Here is a 22,554-nt window from a genome sequence, read left to right as displayed (position 1 = left end):
GAAATAATGCCACATATCTACAACTATCTGATCTTTGACAAACCTGAGAAAAACAAGCAATGGGGAAAGGATTCCCTATTTAATAAATGGTGCTGGGAAAACTGGCTAGCCATATGTAGAAAGCTGAAACTGGATCCCTTCCTTACACCTTATACAAAAATTAATTCAAGATGGATTAAAGACTTAAACGTTAGACCTAAAACCATAAAAACCCTAGAAGAAAACCTAGGCATTACCATTCAGGACATAGGCATGGGCAAGGACTTCATGTCTAAAACACCAAAAGCAATGGCAACAAAAGCCAAAATTGACAAATGGGATCTAATTAAACTAAAGAGCTTCTGCACAGCAAAAGAAACTACCATCAGAGTGAACAGGCAACCTACAAAATGGGAGAAAATTTTTGCAAACTACTCATCTGACAAAGGGCTAATATCCAGAATCTACAATGAACTCAAACAAATTTACAAGAAAAAAACAAAAACCCCATCAAAAAGTGGGCAAAGGATATGAACAGACACTTCTCAAAAGAAGACATTTATGCAGCCAAAAGACACATGAAAAAATGCTCATCATCACTGGCCATCAGAGAAATGCAAATCAAAACCACAATGAGATACCATCTCACACCAGTTAGAATGGCAATCATTAAAAAGTCAGGAAACAACAGGTGCTGGAGAGGATGTGGAGAAATAGGAACACTTTTACACTGTTGGTGGGACTGTAAACTAGTTCAACCATTGTGGAAGTCAGTGTGGTGATTCCTCAGGGACCTAGAACTAGAAATACCATTTGACCCAGCCATCCCATTACTGGGTATATACCCAAAGGACTATAAATCATGCTGCTATAAAGACACATGCACACATATGTTTACTGCAGCACTATTCACAATAGCAAAGACTTGGAACTAAGCCAAATGTCCAACAACGATAGACTGCATTAAGAAAATGTGGCACATATACACCATGGAATACTATGCAGCCATAAAAAATGATGAGTTCATGTCCTTTGTAGGGACGTGGATGAAATTGGAAATCATCATTCTCAGTAAACTATCGCAAGGACAAAAAACCAAACACCACATGTTCTCACTCATAGATGGGAATTGAACAATGAGAACACATGGACACAGGAAGGGGAACATCACACTCTGGGGACTGTTGTGGGGTGGGGGGAGGGGGGAGGGATAGCATTAGGAGATAGATATACCTAATGCTAAATGACGAGTTAATGGGTGCAGCACACCAGCATGGCACATGTATACATATGTAACTAACCTGCACATTGTGCACATGTACCCTAAAACTTAAAGTATAATAATAATAACTAAATAAATAAAAGAAAAAGATTAAATTAAAAAAAACTAAACAGAACATAGCTAGCATCCTTTTGTCACTATTTGGGTGTGTGATTGTTCTATTCTTGATGTTTTCTGTAAAGTTTGACTATTAAGTAAAAGATTTTCTTTGGAAAAAGTAAAAAAAAAAAAAAAAAAAAAACAAGAAAGCGTTTAAGCTCAACATCTAACTATCTTAAAGTCTAATCAGTCTACTGAACTCCTAACATCACATTGGACTAATCTATTACTTAATAGAAGCAATGTTAATATAAGTAACACGAAGACATTCTCCATTGCATAAGCTTACATCAGACCAGAATAACCCACTGACAATTAACAGCCTAATATTAATAACCGATATAATAAGCACTCTATTATTTACACTGTTAACCCAACACAGGTATGCTCTAAGGAGAGATTACAAAAACTAAAAGGAACTCAGCAAATCTTACCCTGCTTGTTTACCAAAAACATCACCTCTAGCATTACCAGTATTAGAGTCACTGCCTGCCCAGTGACATATGTTCAACAGCCGCAGTATCCTGACCATGCAAAGGTAGCATAATCACTTGTTCCCTAAATAGGGACTTGTATGAATGGCCGTATGAAGGTTCAGCTGTCTCTTACTTTTAATCAGTGAAATTGACCTGTTCGTGAAGAGGCGGATATAAACAAATAAGATGAGAAAACCCTATGGAGCTTTAATTCATTAATGCAAATAAAAACTCAAACAAGCCTACAGGCCCTAGCCTACTATCCCTGCATTAAAAATTTTGGTAGGGGTGAACTTGGAGCATAATTCAATCTCCAAACAACCTAAACTAAGATCGCACTAGTCTTAGTGAGTTAATACACATTGACCAATAATTTGATCAACAGAATAAGTTACCTTAGGGACAACAGCGCAATCCCATTCTAGAATCCTTATTGACAATAGAGTTTACAACCTCGATGTTGGATCAGGACATCCTAACGGTGTAGCCGCTGTTAAGGGTTTGTTTAGCAGTAGGGACGGGGTTCTAAAACTAAGTGAGTAACATCCTACCTGCTATATACCTCTTTAATATGTGGGTATATCCTCTCAACTGTATCTCTAGCTCCTTGTAGGAAGCAGGTTTGATATAAGAGACATAAAAATATGTAAATGGAAGATTAACGTCTGGTTGAGGTGTAACAATTTTTATTCTGTTTTCAGTCCATATTCACTCTTCCTTAAATTTTTCATTAGCCATTAATGCTGTGTTCCTGAAAAAAGTCAGCAGCTACTCCTAAATGTAGCAAAGGAAGAGACAGTAAATAATTTGCATGAACTCTAGAAATTATACAGAAAGGACTGTTGGCTCTTTTGCTTAAAAACTGTCAATCAAGAAAAATAACGAGACAAGTCCCTATCATTTTATGAGGTTTATTTGCCAAAGTTAAGGATGTGCACACAGGAGACAGGTCTATGCCTTTCTCCAAAGGTGATTTTGAAGGCTCCAAATTTAAAAGAGAAAGGGCAGGCTATTGAGAAGTACACAATTTTCATGTAAAACGGGGGTAGGGAAAAATAGTCATTCATGCCTTTGTCCGGCTCAGTGAATCTGCATTTTTTTTTTTTTACATCAGGTGACACAGACAAATGGGGCAGAGGAAAAATGCAGGGAATCTGCATTTTTACAGCAGATAATATAGAAAAAATGGGGGAGGGGAACAATCAGATATGCATTTGTGTCTGGTGGGGGGCGGGCGGGGTGACTGCACCTGTAAAGATAAGCTATCAATTTGCATTGCTATGGTGAAATTTTAACAGAAACACCTTAGGGTACAGATCTTGGAGCTCACTAGGAATTTCCATGTGGGCAAAATATGGGGGAGGCATATAGCTTTTCATCTTGTAGCCATCTTATTTAGGAACCGAAAGGAGGAGCAGGCTTGCATGACCCAGTTCTCAGCTTGACTTTTCCCTTTAGCTTAGGGATTTGGGAACCCCCCCGATTTATTTTCCTTTCACAAAACCAACATACATGTCAAAATTTTGGCAAATGCTTGGTGCTGCTTACATAGAAAACTATCATCTAACTAAGCTGTCTCAGTGATACCAGTTAAGCGGAGGGCAGATCATGTCTGAGATGACAAGACTAAAGCAAGGACAAATTTATTTTACCTTTTATCCTTCACCCATTCCTCCCTTCCTCTTCCTCCCTGTCATTGTCCCTGTCTCATGAGCATAGAAGCACCACGTAATGGCATAATGGTGGATACATCCTTTTGAAATAAAATTACTCTCAGGCATTACATGGCAATAGCTCTACTCACTGCCTTCTCTTCATTGGTCAGCCATTAACCCTGACCTTTTAAAGTCTAATTCCCTTGCTTCTGACCATTATTTCACAGAGCGGAAAAAGATGCATTATCACACTAAAAGGGCAGACCACTAGTGCCTGTCAGGGAAGGAATTGGTTATAAATAAGAAAGTTAAAAATAAATTGTCTTTCATAGAGACAGGACATGAATTGGTGGCTGCCAGAGATTGTGGGAAGGGGGAACAGGAAGAAACTCCTTAATGAGTAAGGGGTTTTACTTTACAGTGACAAAATTTATTGAAACTAGATAAAGGTGGTAGTTGTACAACCTCGTGAACATACTAAATGCCACCAAATTGTTCACTTTAGAATGGTTTATTTTATGTTATGTGGCTTTCACCTCAATATGTTTTTAAATAAAATAAAAATAAATTACCTTAAAGTAACACAGAGAGGTTAAAAACGAAAGAACAGACAATATTTACTAAACAAATAAAAGCAACATAGGGCAGAAATAATTACTTTCAAAGAAAGGAGAATTCCAGATAAAAAGCATTGAGAGAAAACAAGGAGGAAAGATGTTTAAATTTTGATAAAATAAAGTAGTTAAGTCATGAGCCTTTCTTGATTTGGCAGATAATAGAGCAACACAATTTATGGTGCAATGGTTGGTGACTTTAAAACTTTCTTATCAGCCTTTGGCAGCCGAAATAACCCATAAATAAATACAAATTAGAGAATTGAATAGTGTAACTGTTAAGCTTTAATTAAGATGTTTATCTAACTTTATGCTTTCTGGATCATTCACTCTCCAGGCATCAATGGACCGTTTATAAAAATTGACTTTATACCAAATCACAAGGAATACCTCAATAAATTCCAAAAAGTAAACCCTCTATGATAACAATGCCAAACATAATCTAGGGCAGTGCTGTCTAATAGAACTTTGTGTAATGAGGGTAATGGTCTATATCTGCAGTGACCAGTACAGTGGCCACTAGCCACATGTGGCTATTGAGCACTTGAAATGTGGCTACTGCATTGAGGGAACTGATTTTTAAATTTTAGTTAATCTGAATGTAAATAGCCACATGTAGCTAGTGGCTACCATGTTGAACAGGGCCAATCTAGAAAATCAGAACAAAAGTTAAAAAACAGAAACCCTACTTAGAAGTTAAAAAGCACTTGTACTCATATACACAACTGTCCATACACATACACATGCACACACACACACTTCAAAATAACTACTGAATTAGAAAAATCCACAGGGCACTTACAAAATGAAAACATTACATATATCAAAGCAAATAGGATACATATAAAACTACACTGTGTCAAATTTATAGTATTAAATATTTTGTTCCTTGTTAAAGAAAATTCCCGACACCAAAAATAAACCCAAAAAACATTTAATTAAAACCAGAAATTATAGAAATGATCTCTCTACATCTGGGAGTTGATTATTTGAAAAAAAAAAATGTTTTGTAAGTCACATAAAGAAAACTGAAAACAAAAGATTATATAAAAGGATGTCAATTTTTTATATATACAATGTGATGTAAAACTATTCTCATAAATTTAGAATCAATACTAGTCAAATCAGAATCAAATCAGAAAAATAGCAAAAACTAACTTAAGAAATAAAAAGAAACTTACTTAAAATTTATTAAACCTTTCAAAAAGATTCTGTGGCCAAAAGATTTTGCTGATTTTTTTTTAAAGGAACAATTCCCATACCATATAAAATATTCCAGGTCATCAAAATATTGAAAACTAAAAGACTCATGTTGTGAAGTTATCATAACCCCAATCATGAAAGCCTGCTCCATGGCTGGTAAGCATGTATACATGTTCTGTGCCCATCACACACAGGCACGTACAGACACACAAAAATCGTTACACCAGTTGTACTTCTTCAGAGATGAAGAATATGAAATAAAATATTAGCCAATTAAAGAAAGAGAAGTGAATTCAGTAATAAATTACAGTAGGCCAAGCAAGGTGGCTCACACCTATAATTCCAGCACTTTAGGAGACCAAAGTGGGAGGATCACTTGAGGCCAGGAGTTCAAAACCAGCCTGGGCAACATAGTGAGACCTGTCTTTACAAAAAATAAAAAGTTAGCCAGTCATGGTGGCATGTGCCTGTAGTCCCAGCTACTGGAGGGGCTAAGGCGGGGATCCCCTGAGCCCAGAAGTTTGAGGTTGCAGTGAGCTATGATTGCACCACTGCACTCCAGCCTGAGCAACAGAGTGAGACCCTGTCTCTAAGAATGAATGAAAAAATAAATAACAGGTAGGCTTTGTGGGAATGCAAGGATAGCTTAAATACTGTGACATCAATCCCATTTATGCTGCAGGTTGCAGTTTTTTGAATTTTTGCATGAGTGAAAAATCAGACCTTGGTGATGACCTTGAGCAGTAGGATATAAATAACTCCCACATGCTCAGCATTCCAATAATGGAACACTAGGCATAAGTGGATTTTAATAAATCACACATCAGTTCAATAAGAAAAGTCATTTCTTCCCAAATTAATTTGTAGCTTAATCCAATTTTCATAAAAAACTCGGTGAAATTTTCCTTGAATTAAAGTTCATATAATAATAAATCAGAAAGAATAGACAAAAGCATTTTGCAAAATTACAGAGATTTTCCTCCCAGATTTTAAGACAAATTAAAAGCTGAAATGAAACTGATCATTAATGAAATAAATAGCCCAGAAATAGATACAACCACATATGAGAATATGTTATATTATCTTTGTAAAAGATTTAGACTAGTAAAGAAGGTACGGATTATTAAACAAGAACACTGCGCTTGGAATACTGGACATTGGGATGGTAGTGGGAAAGAAGGCACATTCGATAATTACCTTATTCCAAATACCAAAATTAATTTCAGGTGGATTAAGAAGTATGTATTAAAAAATGACATCAGTTTCTAAATGTTGTGAAACATCTAACTGGTCAATAAGCATGAATAACTTTTGATATAAAAAGCAGTAAACATTATTTTTCATTGCTTCTTCTCACTCTTCCAAAGTGGCTGATGAGAGTGTATTCAATGTCTCACCTCAGGAGCCTGCTCTGGAGTCAGCTGTGATGTACTGACACCATGGAATTCCACTGCCAGTGACCCACTGCCTCCGGCCGTACACGACAGTGCCTTGACCCAACAGCCATCGAGTACTGTATGTATTTCCACCTGAGGAGAAGGCCTGGGGAGGCCACAGTGCACCATTGCACAGGGCTGTCCTGATACCTCATCTAGAAAGCCGTCTCAGACTTCAGCACTGCGGTCTTGCCCACTGTCTGCCTTAGGCTCCCAGGGGAATCCAAGACAGAAAACCAAGACATTGGCTTCCAACAGCAGCGCTCCATGTTTAGGATACATATTTTCCCTGTTTGCTTTGCTACTGTATGTTGACTTTAAGATCTTTTTTTTAATACATTTGATTCAGCTAGTATTCCATGTCAACAATTTGTCCAAAGGAAAACTGCTGGAGGGAGGTGGAGGGAGGAAGGTGGGAATTATTATTTAATACATCATTAATGCTTATTAATCTCTCACAAGCATCATTGTCTTGCAAATCCTAAGGGAAAAGCAAGTCCCTGCAGTGAGCACTAGGGACAGTCTAATTTGGGGATTGCTCAACCATCAAGACTGCAGGTCTCCCTTCAGCCACCTCCTTCCTGCTAAAAGCTTAGCCTACCACACTACCAGTCATTCCCATCGCTTTGCAATCACAAGCCACAGGATGAGAAGTCCTGACTCACTCATGCCATGCCCAGGACTATCTGAAACAATGTCTCATTAAGAATTTAGGGTTCTTCCATGGGCTTACTGACAGTTGCCCAAATCTGAAGGGGAAAGGGGCTTGGGAAAGACCATCATTGGCTCAACTTTAGGGCACTGTCCAGAGTCAACATGATGTGGTTTAGCAATGATCACATCTAAACAAAGTTTAGGTAAATGAATTATCGCAGAGAAAAACCACATGAGAAAATTTTTATCCTCCAAATTTACTTCCCAATAAATATTCAGCAAAGTAGTAAAATGACCTTAAAGATAAAAATGATTATGGAATAGCCTTAGAAAATTTATAGGTATAAAAAATTCAAGGACAAACTGTGCATTTAATGGACACAAGAATTGACTCTAACTAACTCTATGTCTGTGGTTTCTTTGAACCTATATTAAATGCATGACTATTTAGAGTGTTTATAAGAGCAAATGGCACTGAATTTTCACTCAATTAATTGGGCATTAACAACCTTCTTTTATGTTTGTTCCTGATATAGTCTGAATCTTAGGAAGAAGGTAAAAGAAAGGAGGCAAGAGAACAGTTATGATGAATATGTGTTAAGTGCCTGCTCTGAAGGAGGCAATGTTCTTCTCATTTGAATCCTTATGGCAACCTTATTCAATAGGTTTTCCCATATTTCAGATTTAATAACTGAAGGCCAGAGAGATTAATTTGCCAAAGCCACACTTTTATGCTAATTATGATTGGAATGCATCACAAAAGCATAACTCTGTTGTTTTCAACCTCTACGTTATTTTGCTGCTATGTGCATTTCTAGATCTGATTGATTTTCTGCTGATTTGTGTGCTATGATCCACTCCTGATGGGGGTCTACGTTAATCTTCCAATACTCCTTGCTGATGCTGTGTTATGTGTCATCTAACAGAAATGACTCCTTTGAAATAAGTAAATCTTTGGCTTTTTGTTCTGTTGGTGTGATTCAAAGCAAAACAAACAAAAACAAATTTTAAAAACACAACAAAAAAGATTTGACTTCCAAATAGAACGTTTTCTTTAAGAGGCATGAAAAGCGACTATTGTTGTGTTACAGTGTTAAAAATATTCAGTTTTCTTTGACAAAAATGTGTACTGTGTAAGCCTTGCAAACAAAAAACAACAAAAAAGAAGAAGCAGCAGACTGCTGTGTGGCATCTGAACTTTTTATAAAGGTTTCCTTGTGCCAAATAAGTGCAAAGATTTAATTTACTATTAAAAACCATAAGCATATGTTATAGTTCCAGAAGAATTATTTTGTCATCAAGTGATTTTGATCTTTAGTGTCAATATTTATATTTAGATTAATTTTTATAAATGAAAATATTTTAATGGTTTAAGAAAATGAGGACAACAGGATAATATCTTTGATGACTTCTGAAAGTTATGCTTCCCTTCATGTTATATGCACATTACCAAGAATTACTGTCAAGAGAAACAATAAGTAAAAGTCATTTATGAAAATAAAGATTGTGTGTGTGCAATTTTTTGGTTAAGGGAGACTAGGAGTGAGTAGGGGATAGGGAAAGAAGTCATGTGGCTAGTAACTGGAGGGGCCAAGATTCAATACCTTCCTTCCAGTTATACTGCTCTCCCCTCCATTGCAAGTTGTCCAGACAACAGAATTTCCCAGTGACTACCTCCACTCAAGTGGTCACCCAAGTAAGACCAGCAGTTCTCAAAGGGAGGTACAGCGTGATTTTTGCCCCTCAGGGAATATTTGACAATGTCTGGAGACATTTTTGATTGTAACACCTAAAGGTGTGCTGCCACTGGCATCTAGTGGGCAGAAAACAGGGATACTGCTAAACATCCTACAATGCATAGGACAGCCCCTGTCTTAGTCCATTTTGTGTTGCTATAACAGAATAACACAGACTGGGTGATTTACAAAGAAAAAACTTTATTTCCTATAGTTCTGGAAACTGGGAAGTCTAAAGTCAAAGGGCCTGCATCTAGCAAGGGCCTTCTTGCTGTGTCATCCCATGGCAGAAGGCAGAAAGGTAAGAAAGCATGCATGCATAAGAGAGAGAGCAAGAGAAAGCCAAACTCACTTTTATAACAAACCCACTCTTACAATAATGAACCTACTCCTATGATAACAATGTTAATCCATTCATAAGGGCAGAACCATCATGACCTAAATGCTCTTAAAGTTCTCACCTTTCAATACTATTGCATTGGGGATTAAGTTTCTAACACATGAACTTTGGGAGACATTCAAACCATAGCAGCCCCCTACAGCAAAGATTAACCCGAAATGTCAATAGTGGTGAGGTTGAGAACCCTGAGTTAGACCCTAGAGGTAAACCTGGACATCAATGGAGAAGCCCCTGTCAACCTCCAGGGGGATGGTGTAGCTGAGCAGGAAGCAGTGACTCTCTCAGTCTTTTGCAGGCTCAGTGGAGGTTGTTGCATCTCTAAGGCTGGCATGCCCAGAGCACTCAAGCCAGACACTGACCCCTGTCATCCCCAAATAGGAATACGAACCTTCCACTAACCTAAAATAAATGAATATATGAAAATATTAACAGAAGCTAAGAGCCTCTGCCTGGTGGCTTTATGCAGTAAAGCCAGTATCCCTACATAAGCGTGCATCAGAATCATCTTTCCACAGATTCTTGTTGAAGGAATCTCTGGAACAACAAACATTCCAGGTTGTTGAAAGACAAATTGCTGGGCTCCACCTCAATGTTTCTGGTTTTCGTTTTGTTTTGCTTGAGATGATGTCTGTCTCTGTCACCCAGGCTGGAGTGCAGTGGCACAATCTCAGCTCACGGCAACCTCTGCTTCCCAGGTTCATGCAATTCTCCTGCCTCAGCCTCCTGAGTAGCTGGGATTACAGGCGCCTACCACCACATCTGGCTGGTTTTTGTATTTTTAGTAGGGACAAGGTTTCACCATGTTGGCCAGGCTGGTCTTGAACTCCTGACTTCAAGCAATCTGCCTGCCTCAGCCTCCCAAAGTGCTGGGATTACAGGAATGAGCCACCGCACCCAGCCTCCACCTCAATGTTTCTCATTTGCATTTCTAACAAACTTCAGGTGATATTGATGCTGCTGATCTAGGGAGCACACTTTGAGAACCTCCGACCTAGGAGCAAGGTGGAGGGGAAACAACTTGCTTTAAGAGACTCCACCTGCACCTGGGTTACCCTAGGGAAGCTAATGCTTGGAAAAGCTAGAAAGCCAGGGAGCCAGGATTTAAAGGAAGCTCCATCAAAACTGTAAAGCCCAACCCTTTCCCCTCCACTCAAAAGTAGGGACTGTCTTTAACTGCACTGCTAGGCAAAGAGGAATCTGAGAAAGAATGTATCCTTCATGGAACGACAACCCAGCCAAACACTAGCTACTGTGCTCTCCACATAATTCAAGTAATATTCCATACATTCAACTTCCAGGATAATTAGTATTTAAAGCACATAGTGAACCACAACTAGCAATGTCATGTGACACAGGTAAAGCTATTTTTTCAAAGTATGGAGTAAGTTGAGAATATTCACTAAGGAAATCTCAGGCTGTAGACATTGCTGCTGAGCAGCAGCATGGAATGGAGGTGCAGAGCATGTGAGCAGCACTAACTCACATTGCAGCTTGTCAGACAGACAGATGGCAGGGAAACAGATCTCCATCACAAGCACCAAGGACTGCTAGGACACCAAAATTTGTGGTTCAAACAAGAGGCCCAGAAAAAGCTGGGAAAACAGCCCATTTGGCAACAGGGAAAGGGAGGAAGGACAATCTCAATCATTAGATGCCTGCCATGTGCCAGGCGCTGCTGAGTCCTTATACATCAATTATATCTTTACAATCTCTGAGGAAGTTCACAGCAATCCCACTTTATATCCAAGAAAATGAGGCTCTAAATGGAACTGGTGAATAGGGCAGCATTTTCTAAAACCAAAGTTTCCCTAAACAAATAGTAAGATTGGATCATATCTGGTTGAAATGAGACTTTTCCTAACATAATTTAATATAAAGAAAATACCTGAGGTTATTAAAACAAAATAAATACAGTATTAGTGGTTGTCCACAGAAAGGAACACTGCTGGCTGGTGACAAGTACTCCCTCCTTGACCAAATTATTCAGGCTTCTCTGAGTCCTCTTCTCAACTAGGCCTTGTCCTTGGCCTGCAACACAACTTTAGCAAGTCAGTTTAGTGAGAACCCCCACCTTTAATATCTAATCAAGTTCCTCTTAATAATTTTCTATCCACTGATTTCCTCACCAAGTCCATTGGCTAAAAATCCCCAGCTACCTTTACTATATTCAGAGTTGACTTTGGTTATATGCTGAAGTCTCTCTTCCCTGCTGTAGCTCAAATAAAATCTGTCTTGCCATTTTTAACAAGTATCCAGTGTAATTTCTCTTTGATAGTGGCTTGAGGTGAAAGGGAAATTTGTCACCAAAGACCTTTTTGTACCATCTAAGTTTTGAGTCATAGGAATATATTGCCTATTTAAAATAAACAGGAAAAAGGGGGAAATTATTCTTGATCCTCAACAACCAACCTGTGAAGGACTGAGTATATAGCAGCTTCAACCAATAAAGTATCTGTTCTTAAGGAATAAAAGATGCATGACACTGGACGAGGAAACCACCATTTGCATAAACTAGTATGCTAACCACACATCATTCCTATCTATAAAAGCAACTCTTGTGAGGCTCTCAGAAAGACAATGTGTCTGACTAGACTGACTCCTCCACCATTAATCTGAATGAAATTTGTGTGGGACTGTAGACCAAGATTTTCATACACACATCCACTCACAGCCTATCCTTCACAGCATAAAATTGAAATGCAGAGCTTCTCAGGAGAAAAACATTTGTAAGAATGAGTTTGAATTACACCTTTGGTTTGGAATTGAACTGTTTGTTTGACTTTCTCTCCTAAGCTGTATATTCAGAAAGGAAAACAAAAAAGTTCAATACTGCCAGGAATATTTGCTGTTTGTCACAGATGAAACCTGACAGTAAGACATTTGAGGAAGATTTTTTTTTTTTTTTTTTTGAGACGGAGTCTCGTTCTGTCGCCCAGGCTAGAGTGCAGTGGCGCCATCTGGGCTCACTGCAAGCTCCACCCCCCGGGTTCACGCCATTCTCCTGCCTGAGCCTCCCGAGTAACTGGGACTACAGGCGCCCACCACCGCGCCTGGCTAATTTTTTGTATTTTTAGTAGAGACAGGGTTTCACTGTGTTAGCCAGGATGGTCTGGATCTCCTGACCTCATGATCCGCCCACCTCGGCCTCCCAAAGTGCTGGGATTACAGGCGTAAGCCACTGCGCCAGGCCAAGGAGGATTTTTTTAAGGAACTCTATGGCCAGAATTCAACTGGAAGCTAATGTTCAGGCTATACATACATTTTTTAAGGCCCCTCTGTTCTATTAAATCTTGCTTCTCCCATGGGAATGTCTTAGTCAACTGAAATTCCTTTTCTAAAAGCCCTGCTAACTTTATATGCTCTGCCCCTCTGTCCACTTTCTTCCTTGTTGGCATGATTTTTGACTATTTGAATATTGAGCAAATGAAAAATTGTAAAGGTCTTTTCTACAAATATTAAAGGCTTTATTCAAATTGGCTTAGAGATAAATGAGTATAACTAAAATTCCTAGAAATATAGGAACTAGCCTAAATGCTTTTCAGGTTTACATGACTTGAGTAAATCTGTAATAAGACTCGTTTAATATTGTCAGTTTAATGAGAACATTTGTGTCTTCTGACTTGTCAACAATACTCATGTACTTAACTTTAGGGCTCTTGCTTTGTCGTGACTGCCTGACATGCATGTGCTGTCAAAATGGATAATAGGAAAATAACTTGAGGTGACGGCAGCTTTGTCTCATGTCTCATGTAATTTTCATGAGTGTTCCAAGCATAATTGTTAAGAATGAGTGGATTAAATAGATGTAACTGAAATAAAAGTTTATAAATGTAGTTTTAAACAATAATTATATTTTAAAATGTCTGCTTTCAAAAGTGTCCCAAATTTCTTTGGTAACCATACCCTTCGAATTTTTCTAAGTTAAATTTTAAATCTAGATCATTTCCAAGTAAGGTAAAATACTGAAACATTATTGCTGAACATAAGTTTTAAAGTATATATACTTCAGCATCTCATTTTCATGCCATATCAAAAAGCTAAACATATTTGTGTCTGTTAATATACAAAGCAGTAATCCAGATAAGCCACTTGCTCATGGACACTTGCCTGACACCAGCTGTCTCCACCAAAAAGCTAATGCCAACTCCTGCAACAAGCCCCTGTAACCAATGGTCCTTGTTTCAAAATAGCTTATGTGGGTTTCTCCTTTGTGTCTTTAAAAGCTTTCCCCCTTCCCCAAACGCCTTGGATGCACCTATGATCCATCATAGCATGTATATCTTGGATTGCCATCTCCTGCTCTTCCCAAATAAACTCTCTACTTTGGAAAGTCAGTCTCTCTATTGCTCATTTTATGCTGACAACTACCGTTAGTGTGCCTGGCACAATAATGTTTGCTAAACATTAACAGCAAACAAGCTAACATTTAAATGGTCAGACACAGATCAGGAGTGGGAGATTAAAGAGAACAACATCAGTAGACCATGTGAAATCCTCTCCAGGCAGGCATTTCCTGGCCAAAATTCCTGACTTCCTCATCTTCCCACCCACATCCCATTCCCATCAGACGGCAAGAAATGTAAGACAGTAAAGACAGTCCAGCTACATCTGAGTTATATGTATTGATCTTTCACAAAGGGTATTCTATTCACTGAAATTTTGATAAAACATTAAATTACAGGAGACATTTGGTGTATTTCTTTAAAAATAACTTCTACATGACAGCCGCTCTATTTTTCTCTGAGGGAAAATACTTCCCATACAAAATTTGCATTTTACAGAACAGTTGGCTGTGTAAGCCTTCTGTCTCTGCAATTGAGTTGTAATTATGATAAAGTACAGGTAAATGGAGTTGCATTTTAAATAGCTTTCTAAGGGCTGAAAAAACTTTAATATGCACTTCAAATATTGGAAACCTCAAAAAAGTTATAGAAGTATCCAGTTTAGTGGAACCAAGTCCTAAAATAGTGTTTAAAAAATGTTTTGTATCAAAGTTGTTATGTTTGGCAAAGATGAAAGATTTAAGGCAATGTTTCTCAAACTTTAATGTGCAAACAACTTCTGATTCAGTTGGTCTAGGGTACAGCCTAAGATGCTGCACTTCTAACAAGCTCTCAGGTGATGCCAATGCTGCTGGCCACACTTTGAGAAAGAAAGTTCAACAGAATTCCTCAAGGGGTCCTCTGAGGGATGGAGGCCCAGTTACCCACAGTGACAGCCTGTTCATTGATGCCTCTTTTGTGACTTTTCCTCCCTCCCTTCTTTCACTTCACCCGCCCTCAGTATTTTTCCTAGGAATGCCTCCCAAGTGAACAATTTGACTCAGTCTGCTTTGGGAGAAAACCCAAACTAAGACATCCCCTGCACTCCATGTGTGTGTTTGCATATCTTTCTCCTGCACGGGCCCAAGAGCTCCTTAAGGAACTGGGTTCCATTTTTCCCACACAGAGACTGCCACAGAGCAGGTGCTTGAAATGAGTTTGGTTCACCTCCGGTGGCTGTGGTGGTCCTGGCTCTAGGCTGTGGTTACCTCTGTCCATGTGACTGAACTGCATGGAGATCATGCACAGCAGGGGAGCAGTCTCTCTCATGCCCATCCTGGGATTGGGGGTGAGGATCCTGCAACACTGAAATGTGTGGAGAATCACAACACCAAGATGAAGGATTAGGAGGCTCCACCAACCTCTACTTTACCTTCGCTCCTCGTTTAGAGAGGGTGACATAACCCCAGGTAGTAATGAGTGGTCCAGGAACCTGCTCCCCAGAGTCTGGTACAAGCCCATGTATTTCCAGATTCTCATGACCCATGAGGCCCAGTGAGACACAGCATCAACTTTGGCTTAGTCAAGCTGTGCCATTTTAAATGCCATCTCTAGGCTCAGTGAGAGGTAACACAGAGTTCATGAATACCATTGCCTTCTCCCGCCATCATTGGCAAACCAGAGGAGAGCTTGAAGTGCTCATTTTTTTTATTGATTTCTCTGAACATATTTCATGTATGCAGTCATGACCCCTTTTTTCTCTGAGTGGATCCCTCCCCTTCCTCCTTTGCCAACAAAAAACCGGAACTTGGGGAACCCAAAGGTTAGAGCAGTAGTTTTCAAAGTGGAGTCTAGACTACACATGGGGTATAGAAGATGGTCAATTAGGCCAGGCACAGCGGCTCACGCCTAGAATCCCAGCACTTTGGGAGGCTGAGGCAGGTAGATCAAAAGGTCAGGAGTTCAAGACCAGCCTGGCCAACATGGTGAAACCTCATCTCTCCTAAAAATACAAAAATTAGCTGGGGGTGGTGGTACACGCCTGTAGTCCCAGCTATTTGGGAGGCTGAGGCAGGAGAATTGCTTGAACCCAGGAGGCAGAGGTTGTTGCAGTGAGCCAAAATCACGCCACTGCACTCCAGCCTGGACGACAAAGCAAGACTCCATCTCAAAAAAAAAAAAAAAAAAAAAAAGAAGAAGAAGAAGAAGATGGTCAATTAGGGGCAAGTAAAGAAAATATTAGACCTTTTATTTGTTTTAATCTGAAAGTAAGATGTATCAATATTTTAAAAAGTGGATAGCTGATAGTAAGTACTTGTAAATAATTTAAAAATAAATACACGTATTTCAGGGGTACATTGTCAAACAGTTTTTACTGATGGGTTGTGTGGCTTAAAAGGTTTGAAGACCATCTACCAGTTAGAAAACCTAGCAAGCTTCTGATGACTCACATTCCCCCTCCAGCTTGTCCCCATCCCTACCCCTATAAGGGGCAGTGCTAATTCTTTAGACCTGATTCATTGTGTAAAGGGCAGATAGAAGGACAGAGGTGGGGAGGTAATCCAGAGAGTTCCTAGCCATTGGTGACCCTCATAAGAGGATTAGGTCCTGGGATGTGTTGTACCATTCCTTTCATGAAAACTTTCTGTCGATCTTGTGTCTTCCTTACTCTCCTCCCCAAGCCAGAGAGAGAATGTCTACTTACTATCCAGCTATTTTAACTCAAGTTCTAAAGGACAACAGCTTATTACTGCCTAGCAATAAACCAATGGACTGCCTTGAGGTTTGGGCTTTTCAGTCAAGTGTCTTTATGGCTCTTTGAAATGTGCCAAAGTTAAATCTTTCTGCTAACACAGGTAAGAGCCACGTGGCACTGTGAGGCAAATGAATGAGGTAACAGACTCCTCCTCTATCTAGCTCTGCCTATCTCCATGTTTATAGTGTTCAAAGCCAGGCAGGCAAGCAGGGGCAGCAATTTACGAGCCCAGCAACCCAAGCATCTCTGTAAAATCTACTTGCGCAGGAAAAGTGCAATGAATGTCTGTACATCTGTTAATGATTAAGACCTTCCATGAGTCCAGAGAGTCTGTACCCTGCCACAATTAGGGCAATTTGGCATGGCCTTGGCGCTTCCCAGATGGCTCCTTCAAGTGTGCCAAGTTCTCAGCCTTGTACTGTTCAGGGACGTTTGGGGAGACAGGACTGAGAGGCTAAGAGCCTCAAGGCTGTGAAAGCCACCTTCTCTATATGCTATCTCACATGACAAGGAACACTGCTAGCCTAGAGCCACGACGTGCCATAACCATGAAGCATTAGGTGGTGAGGTGACAGGATGATAAAGCATGTAATTGCTGTCCTCATTCACTGAGCACTGTGGTAATTACTTAATCAAAGATAAGAGGGCTACTTGTAGGCAGTGGTGGTAGTAAATGTTTTCTACTATATTTCTATCTTCAACATGCCCTTTCCTGTTTCCTAGTAATGACAGCAATTTGCAATTTCAGAGCCTGTCCTTTCTGATTTATTCTTCTCTACTATTTCATTCATTTCAGGACAAATCCACTGGGAAGTCGGGGAAACTTTTAAAGACAGTCTTTAAAATGGGAAGGCAGGGGAAGCATGCTTTGCCTGATAAACACAGGCTACGTGTAAAGAATGCTCCACTGTGGACAGACTCTATGCATGAGCATTTTTACCCTATTTGTAATTTGGGTCTCTGTAGAGCCACCCTGGTGATGAATGGGATGTTCTTTTAGGTCTGCTGGGCTGAGATTCCTCTTTGTCTTTAAACAACTTTGTTATTCTCTTTCCTGTGTCCAAGCTCATCACTCTGAGCTGTTGAAATGCTGACTGTCTGGATACAACAGCTTCTGCTAATGTCACTCAGCCAGACATCAGCTTGGTGCCCATCAATTGTTGAACTGTCTGCTGACAAAGGAGTAAGCCACCCCTTTTGACTTGAAACAGTCAGGATTCTGCTTCCCTAGGCCCCCACTCTTCCAATGGACTTCTTGGCTAACACTAAAAAGGCAACTCTAAATGCGGTTGGAAAGCCTGTTCCAGGCACTGTCAGAGCTGCACTGTAACCCTACAGAAATTTTGGATCAGAGTTCCTGGCAGAGTTCCTAGCAGGGCCCAATTTGCCCTCTAAGGGTCACAAACCTTTCAAGCTAGGACCTTTTTCAATTCTGTGTCTTCCCACGTTGCTTTCAGGTCTCTTGGAATACCTCCCTGTGATACTGAAAATCCTACCCAATTCTTCAAGAATGCCCAGCTCAAATGTTACCTCTATGATGGTCCCTGACCCCTTCCTAGCCCAGGATAATCCTGGCATAACCCAGATGATTGAGATGGGTAGGTTTCATGGCACTCAAAATCTACGTTCAAACCTACACTGGTTCAAACCCCTAATTCTATTTTCTGTGAAGCCCGAAGTCCTTCCAAAAAGCCTAGGAATTCACACTTAGAGATCAATGGTTTCTGGTCTTTGCTTCCTTATTGCAGCCTCTGTCTTGTACCATATCAATCCAGACAGAAAACTCAAACCCTTCACCATTTCACTTAATACAATAACAAAGAAAACAATCAACTTTCCCTAGTAGTAGACCTCAATGAAGGGCAGCTGGTGAATGAAGGGCACCAATGAATGGTGGAGCTGGAAGAAGCAAAAGAGAGGAGGTACACATAGCATGTCTCAGTCTCTTCCTGCTACTCTGACAGAATATCTTAGACTGGGTAATTTATAATTAATAGAAATGTATTTCTGATAGTTCTAGAGACTGGGAAGTCCAAGATCAAGGCATCAGCAGAGTCAGTATCCAGTAAGGGCCCACTCTCTGCTTCCAAGATGGTACTTTCTCCCTGTGTCCTCACATGGCAGAAGGGCATGAAGGGACAAACAGACTCCCTCAAGCCCTTTTATAAGGGCACTAATACCATTCAGGAGGCAGAGCCCTCATAACCCAACCACCTTCTAAAGGCCCTATTAATATTATTGCATTGGCAATTAAGTTTCCATATGAATTTTGGAGGGAGACAAACATTTAGACCATAGCGTTCCACTCCTAGCCCCCTGAATTTATGTCATTCTCACATACAAAATACATTCCAATTCAACAGCCCCAGAAGTCTTAACTTTTTCCAGCACCAACTCAAAAGTCTCATCTAAATCAGATATGGGTGAGACACAATCCATCCTCAGGCAAATCGCTCTCCAGCTAGGAACTTGTAAAATCAGACAAGTTACGGACTTCTAAAACACAATGGTGGACAGGCATAGGATAGACATTCCCATTCCAAAAGAGGAAAACAGGAAGGAAGAAAAGAGTAACTGGTCCCAAGCAAGTCCAAATCCCAACAGGGAAAATAACATTAAATCTTAAGGCTCCAGAATAATCTTGAACTCCATGTCCCAACTCCCACAGCTCTCACACATTACAGTCTCATGCCCACAACTCTCCTAGACTGGAGTTGCACACTGGTGACTCTACAGTTCTGGGGTTTCAGAGGTGGCCCTGCTTCCCTGGCACCACAAAGCATTGCCCTATGGAGCAATCTGTCATAGCCACACCCCTGTGGCAGTTCTCTGCCTGAGACCCTTGGCTCTTCAGGGCATCCTTTCAAATCCAGGTGTAGGCAGCCATGTGCCCACAACTCATACCCTCCGTGTACCTACATAGTTAGCACCACCTGGATGTCTGTGCTTTCCAGAGAGGTGGCCTGAGCCACACCCAGGCCCACTGTAGCCACACCTCAGGGGACCAAGGAGTGTTGCAGCTGAATGTGGGGAGAAGAGGCCTGAGGCAGCACTGGGAAGCAAACCCCAAAGTCCCACTCCTCTTCAACATTTCTAATATTTCATACAGTCTTGTTCTCTAACCATCTCCCAACCCAGACCCAGGGCAAGAGTGAGGCTGAAAGCAGATGTGGGAATTGGAGGCAGACTCAGAGACCAAGCAGAAAGAGGAAGGATGAGAAAAGAAGAGTGTGAAAAGGCCCCAGGTTTCCTCCCAGGACTGCAGGATCTGTGGCAGCTCATTAACTAAAAGAGTAGAATAGATTTGGGGAAGAGTAATTACTTTCTTTTGCTCTGAAGTTTGCTCAGTAATGTTGCTTGAACTGATTTTGGAATATCCATACATTTTAATTAGCTACCTTAAAGATACCTAAAATTGAAGATGGCCGAATAGGAACTGCTCCAGTCTACAGCTCCCAGCGTGAGCGACGCAGAAGACAGGTGATTTCTGCATTTCCAACTGAGGTACCAGGTTCATCTCACTGGGGCTTGTCGGGCAGTGGGTGCAGGACAGTGGGTGCAGCCCACCAAGCGTGAGCCAAAGCAGGGCTAGGCATCGCCTCAACCAGGAAGTGCAAGGGGTCAGGGCATTCCCTTTCCTAGCCAAGGGAAGCTGTGACAGACGGTACCTGGAAAATCGGGTCACTCCCACCCTAACACTGCACTTTTACAATGGTCTTAGCTAACGGCACACCAAGAGATTATATCGCGCACCTGGCTCAGAGGGTCCCATGCCCACGGAGCCTTGCTCATTGCTAGCACAGCAGTCTGAGATCAAACTGCGAGGTGGCACGAGGCTGGGGGAGGGGCACCCACCATTACTGAGGCTTGAGTACGTAAACAAAGTGGCCAGGAACCTCGAACTGGGTGAAGTCCACTGCAGCTCAAGGAGGCCTGCCTGCCTCTGTAGACTGCACCTCTGGGGGCAGGGCATAGCCAAACAAAAGGCAGCAGAAACCTCTGCAGATTTAAATGACACTGTCTGACAGCTTGGAAGAGAGTAGTGGTTCTCCCAGCACGGAGTTTGAGATCTGAGAACAGACAAGACTGCCTTCTCAAGTGGGTCCCTGACCCCGAAGTAGCCTAACTGGGATGCACCCCCCAGTAGGGGCAGACTGACACCTCACATGGCCAGGTACCCCTCTGAGACGAAGCTTACAGAGGAACAATCAGGCAGCAACATTTCCTGTTCAACAATATTTGCTGTTCTGCAGCCTATGCTGCGGATACCCAGGCAAACAGCATCTGGAGTGGACCTTCAGCAAACTCCAACAGACCTGCAGCTGAGGGTCCTGACTGTTAGAAGGAAAACTAACAAACAGAAAGGACATCCACACCAAAACCACATCTGTACGTCACCATCATCAAAGACCAAAGGTAGATAAAACCACAAAGATGGGGAAAAAACAAAGGAGAAAAGCTGAAAATTCTAAAAATCAGAGTGCCTCTCCCCCTCCAAAGGAATGCAGCTCTTCACCAGCAATGGAACAAAGCTGGACGGAGAATGACTTTGACAAGTTCAGAGAAGAAGGCTTCAGACGCTCAAACTTCTCCGAGCTAAAGGAGGAAGTTTGAACCCATCACAAAGAAGCTAAAAACCTTGAAAAAAGATTAGACGAATGGCTAACCGAATAACCAGTGTAGAGAAGTCCTTAAATGACCTGATGGAGCTGAAAACCATGGCACAAGAACGACGTGACGAATGCACAAGCTTCCATAGCCAATTTGATCAACTGGAAGAAAGGGTATCAGTGACTGAAGATCAAATGAATGAAATGAAGCAAAAAGAGAAGTTAAGAGAAAAAGAGTAAAAAGAAATGAACAAAGCCTCCAAGAAATATGGGACTATGTGAAAAGACCAAATCTACATCTGATTGGTGTACCTGAAAGTGATGGGGAGAATGGAACCAAGTTGGAAAACACTCTGCAGGATATTATCCCGGGGAACTTCTCCAATCTAAGAAGGCAGGCCAACATTCAAATTCAGGAAATACACAGAACGCCACAAAGATACTCCTCGAGAAGAACAACTCCAAGACACATATTTGTCAGATTCACCAAAGTTGAAATGAAGGAGAAAATGTTAAGGGCAGCCAGAGAGAATGGTCGGGTTACCCACAAAGGGAAGCCCATCAGATTAACAGCTGATCTCTCAGCAGAAACTCTACAAGCCAGAAGAGAGTGGGGGCTAATATTCAACATTCTTAAAGAAAAGAATTTTCAACCCAGAATTTCATATCCAGCCAAACTAAGCTTCATAAGTGAAGGAGAAATAAAATACTTCACAGACAAGCAAATGCTGAGAGATTTTGTCACCATAAGGCCTACAAGAGCTCCTGAAGGAAGCACTAAACATGGAAAGGAACAACTGGTACTAGCCACTGCAAAAACATGCCAAATTGTAAAGACCATTGAGGCTAGGAAGAAACTGCATCAACTAATGCGCAAAATAACCAGCTAACATCATAATGACAGGATCAAATTCACATATAACAATATTAACCTTAAATGTAAATGGGCTAAATGCTCCAATTAAAAGACACAGACTGGCAAATTGGATAAAGAGTCAAGACCCATCAGTGTGCTATATTCAGGAAACCCATGTCACATGCAGAGACACACATAGGCTCAAAACAAACGGATGGAAGAAGATCTACCAAGCAAATGGAAAACAAAAAAAGGCAGGGGTTGCAATCCTAGTCTCTGATAAAACAGACTTTAAACCAACAAAGATCAAAAGAGACAAAAAAGGCCATTACATAATGGTAAAGGGATCAATTCAACAATGAGCTAACTATCCTAAATATATATGCACCCAATACAGGAGCACCCAGATTCATAAAGCAAGTCCTGAGTGACCTACAAAGAGACTTAGACTCCCACACAATAATAATGGGAGACTTTAACACCCCACTGTCAACATAAGACAGATCAACAAGACTGAAAGTTAACAAGGATATCCAG

General features: G+C 40.7%; 1 protein-coding gene and 1 long non-coding RNA gene across 3 annotated transcripts in view; one reads left to right on the top strand and one right to left on the bottom strand.

The window, feature by feature from the left end:
• Positions 1 to 9,067, top strand: part of MYRIP (myosin VIIA and Rab interacting protein) — a 443,644-nt gene extending 434,577 nt beyond the window's left edge. Inside the window, exon 17 of the mRNA XM_002813907.6 lies at positions 6,711 to 9,067. Coding sequence (XP_002813953.3) covers positions 6,711 to 6,743 — 33 coding nt within the window. The 3' untranslated portion in view covers positions 6,744 to 9,067. The remainder of the gene's footprint in view (positions 1 to 6,710) is intronic.
• LOC112132632 (uncharacterized) overlaps positions 1 to 22,554 on the bottom strand; it is a 109,854-nt gene that overhangs the window by 51,491 nt on the left and 35,809 nt on the right. The gene's annotated exons all lie outside the window — the stretch shown is intronic.

Source organism: Pongo abelii, chromosome 2 (assembly GCF_028885655.2).
Source record: "Pongo abelii isolate AG06213 chromosome 2, NHGRI_mPonAbe1-v2.0_pri, whole genome shotgun sequence".
In the NCBI taxonomy this organism is placed as follows: Eukaryota; Metazoa; Chordata; class Mammalia; order Primates; family Hominidae; genus Pongo; species Pongo abelii.
This window is presented reverse-complemented; position numbering and strand designations above follow the sequence as displayed.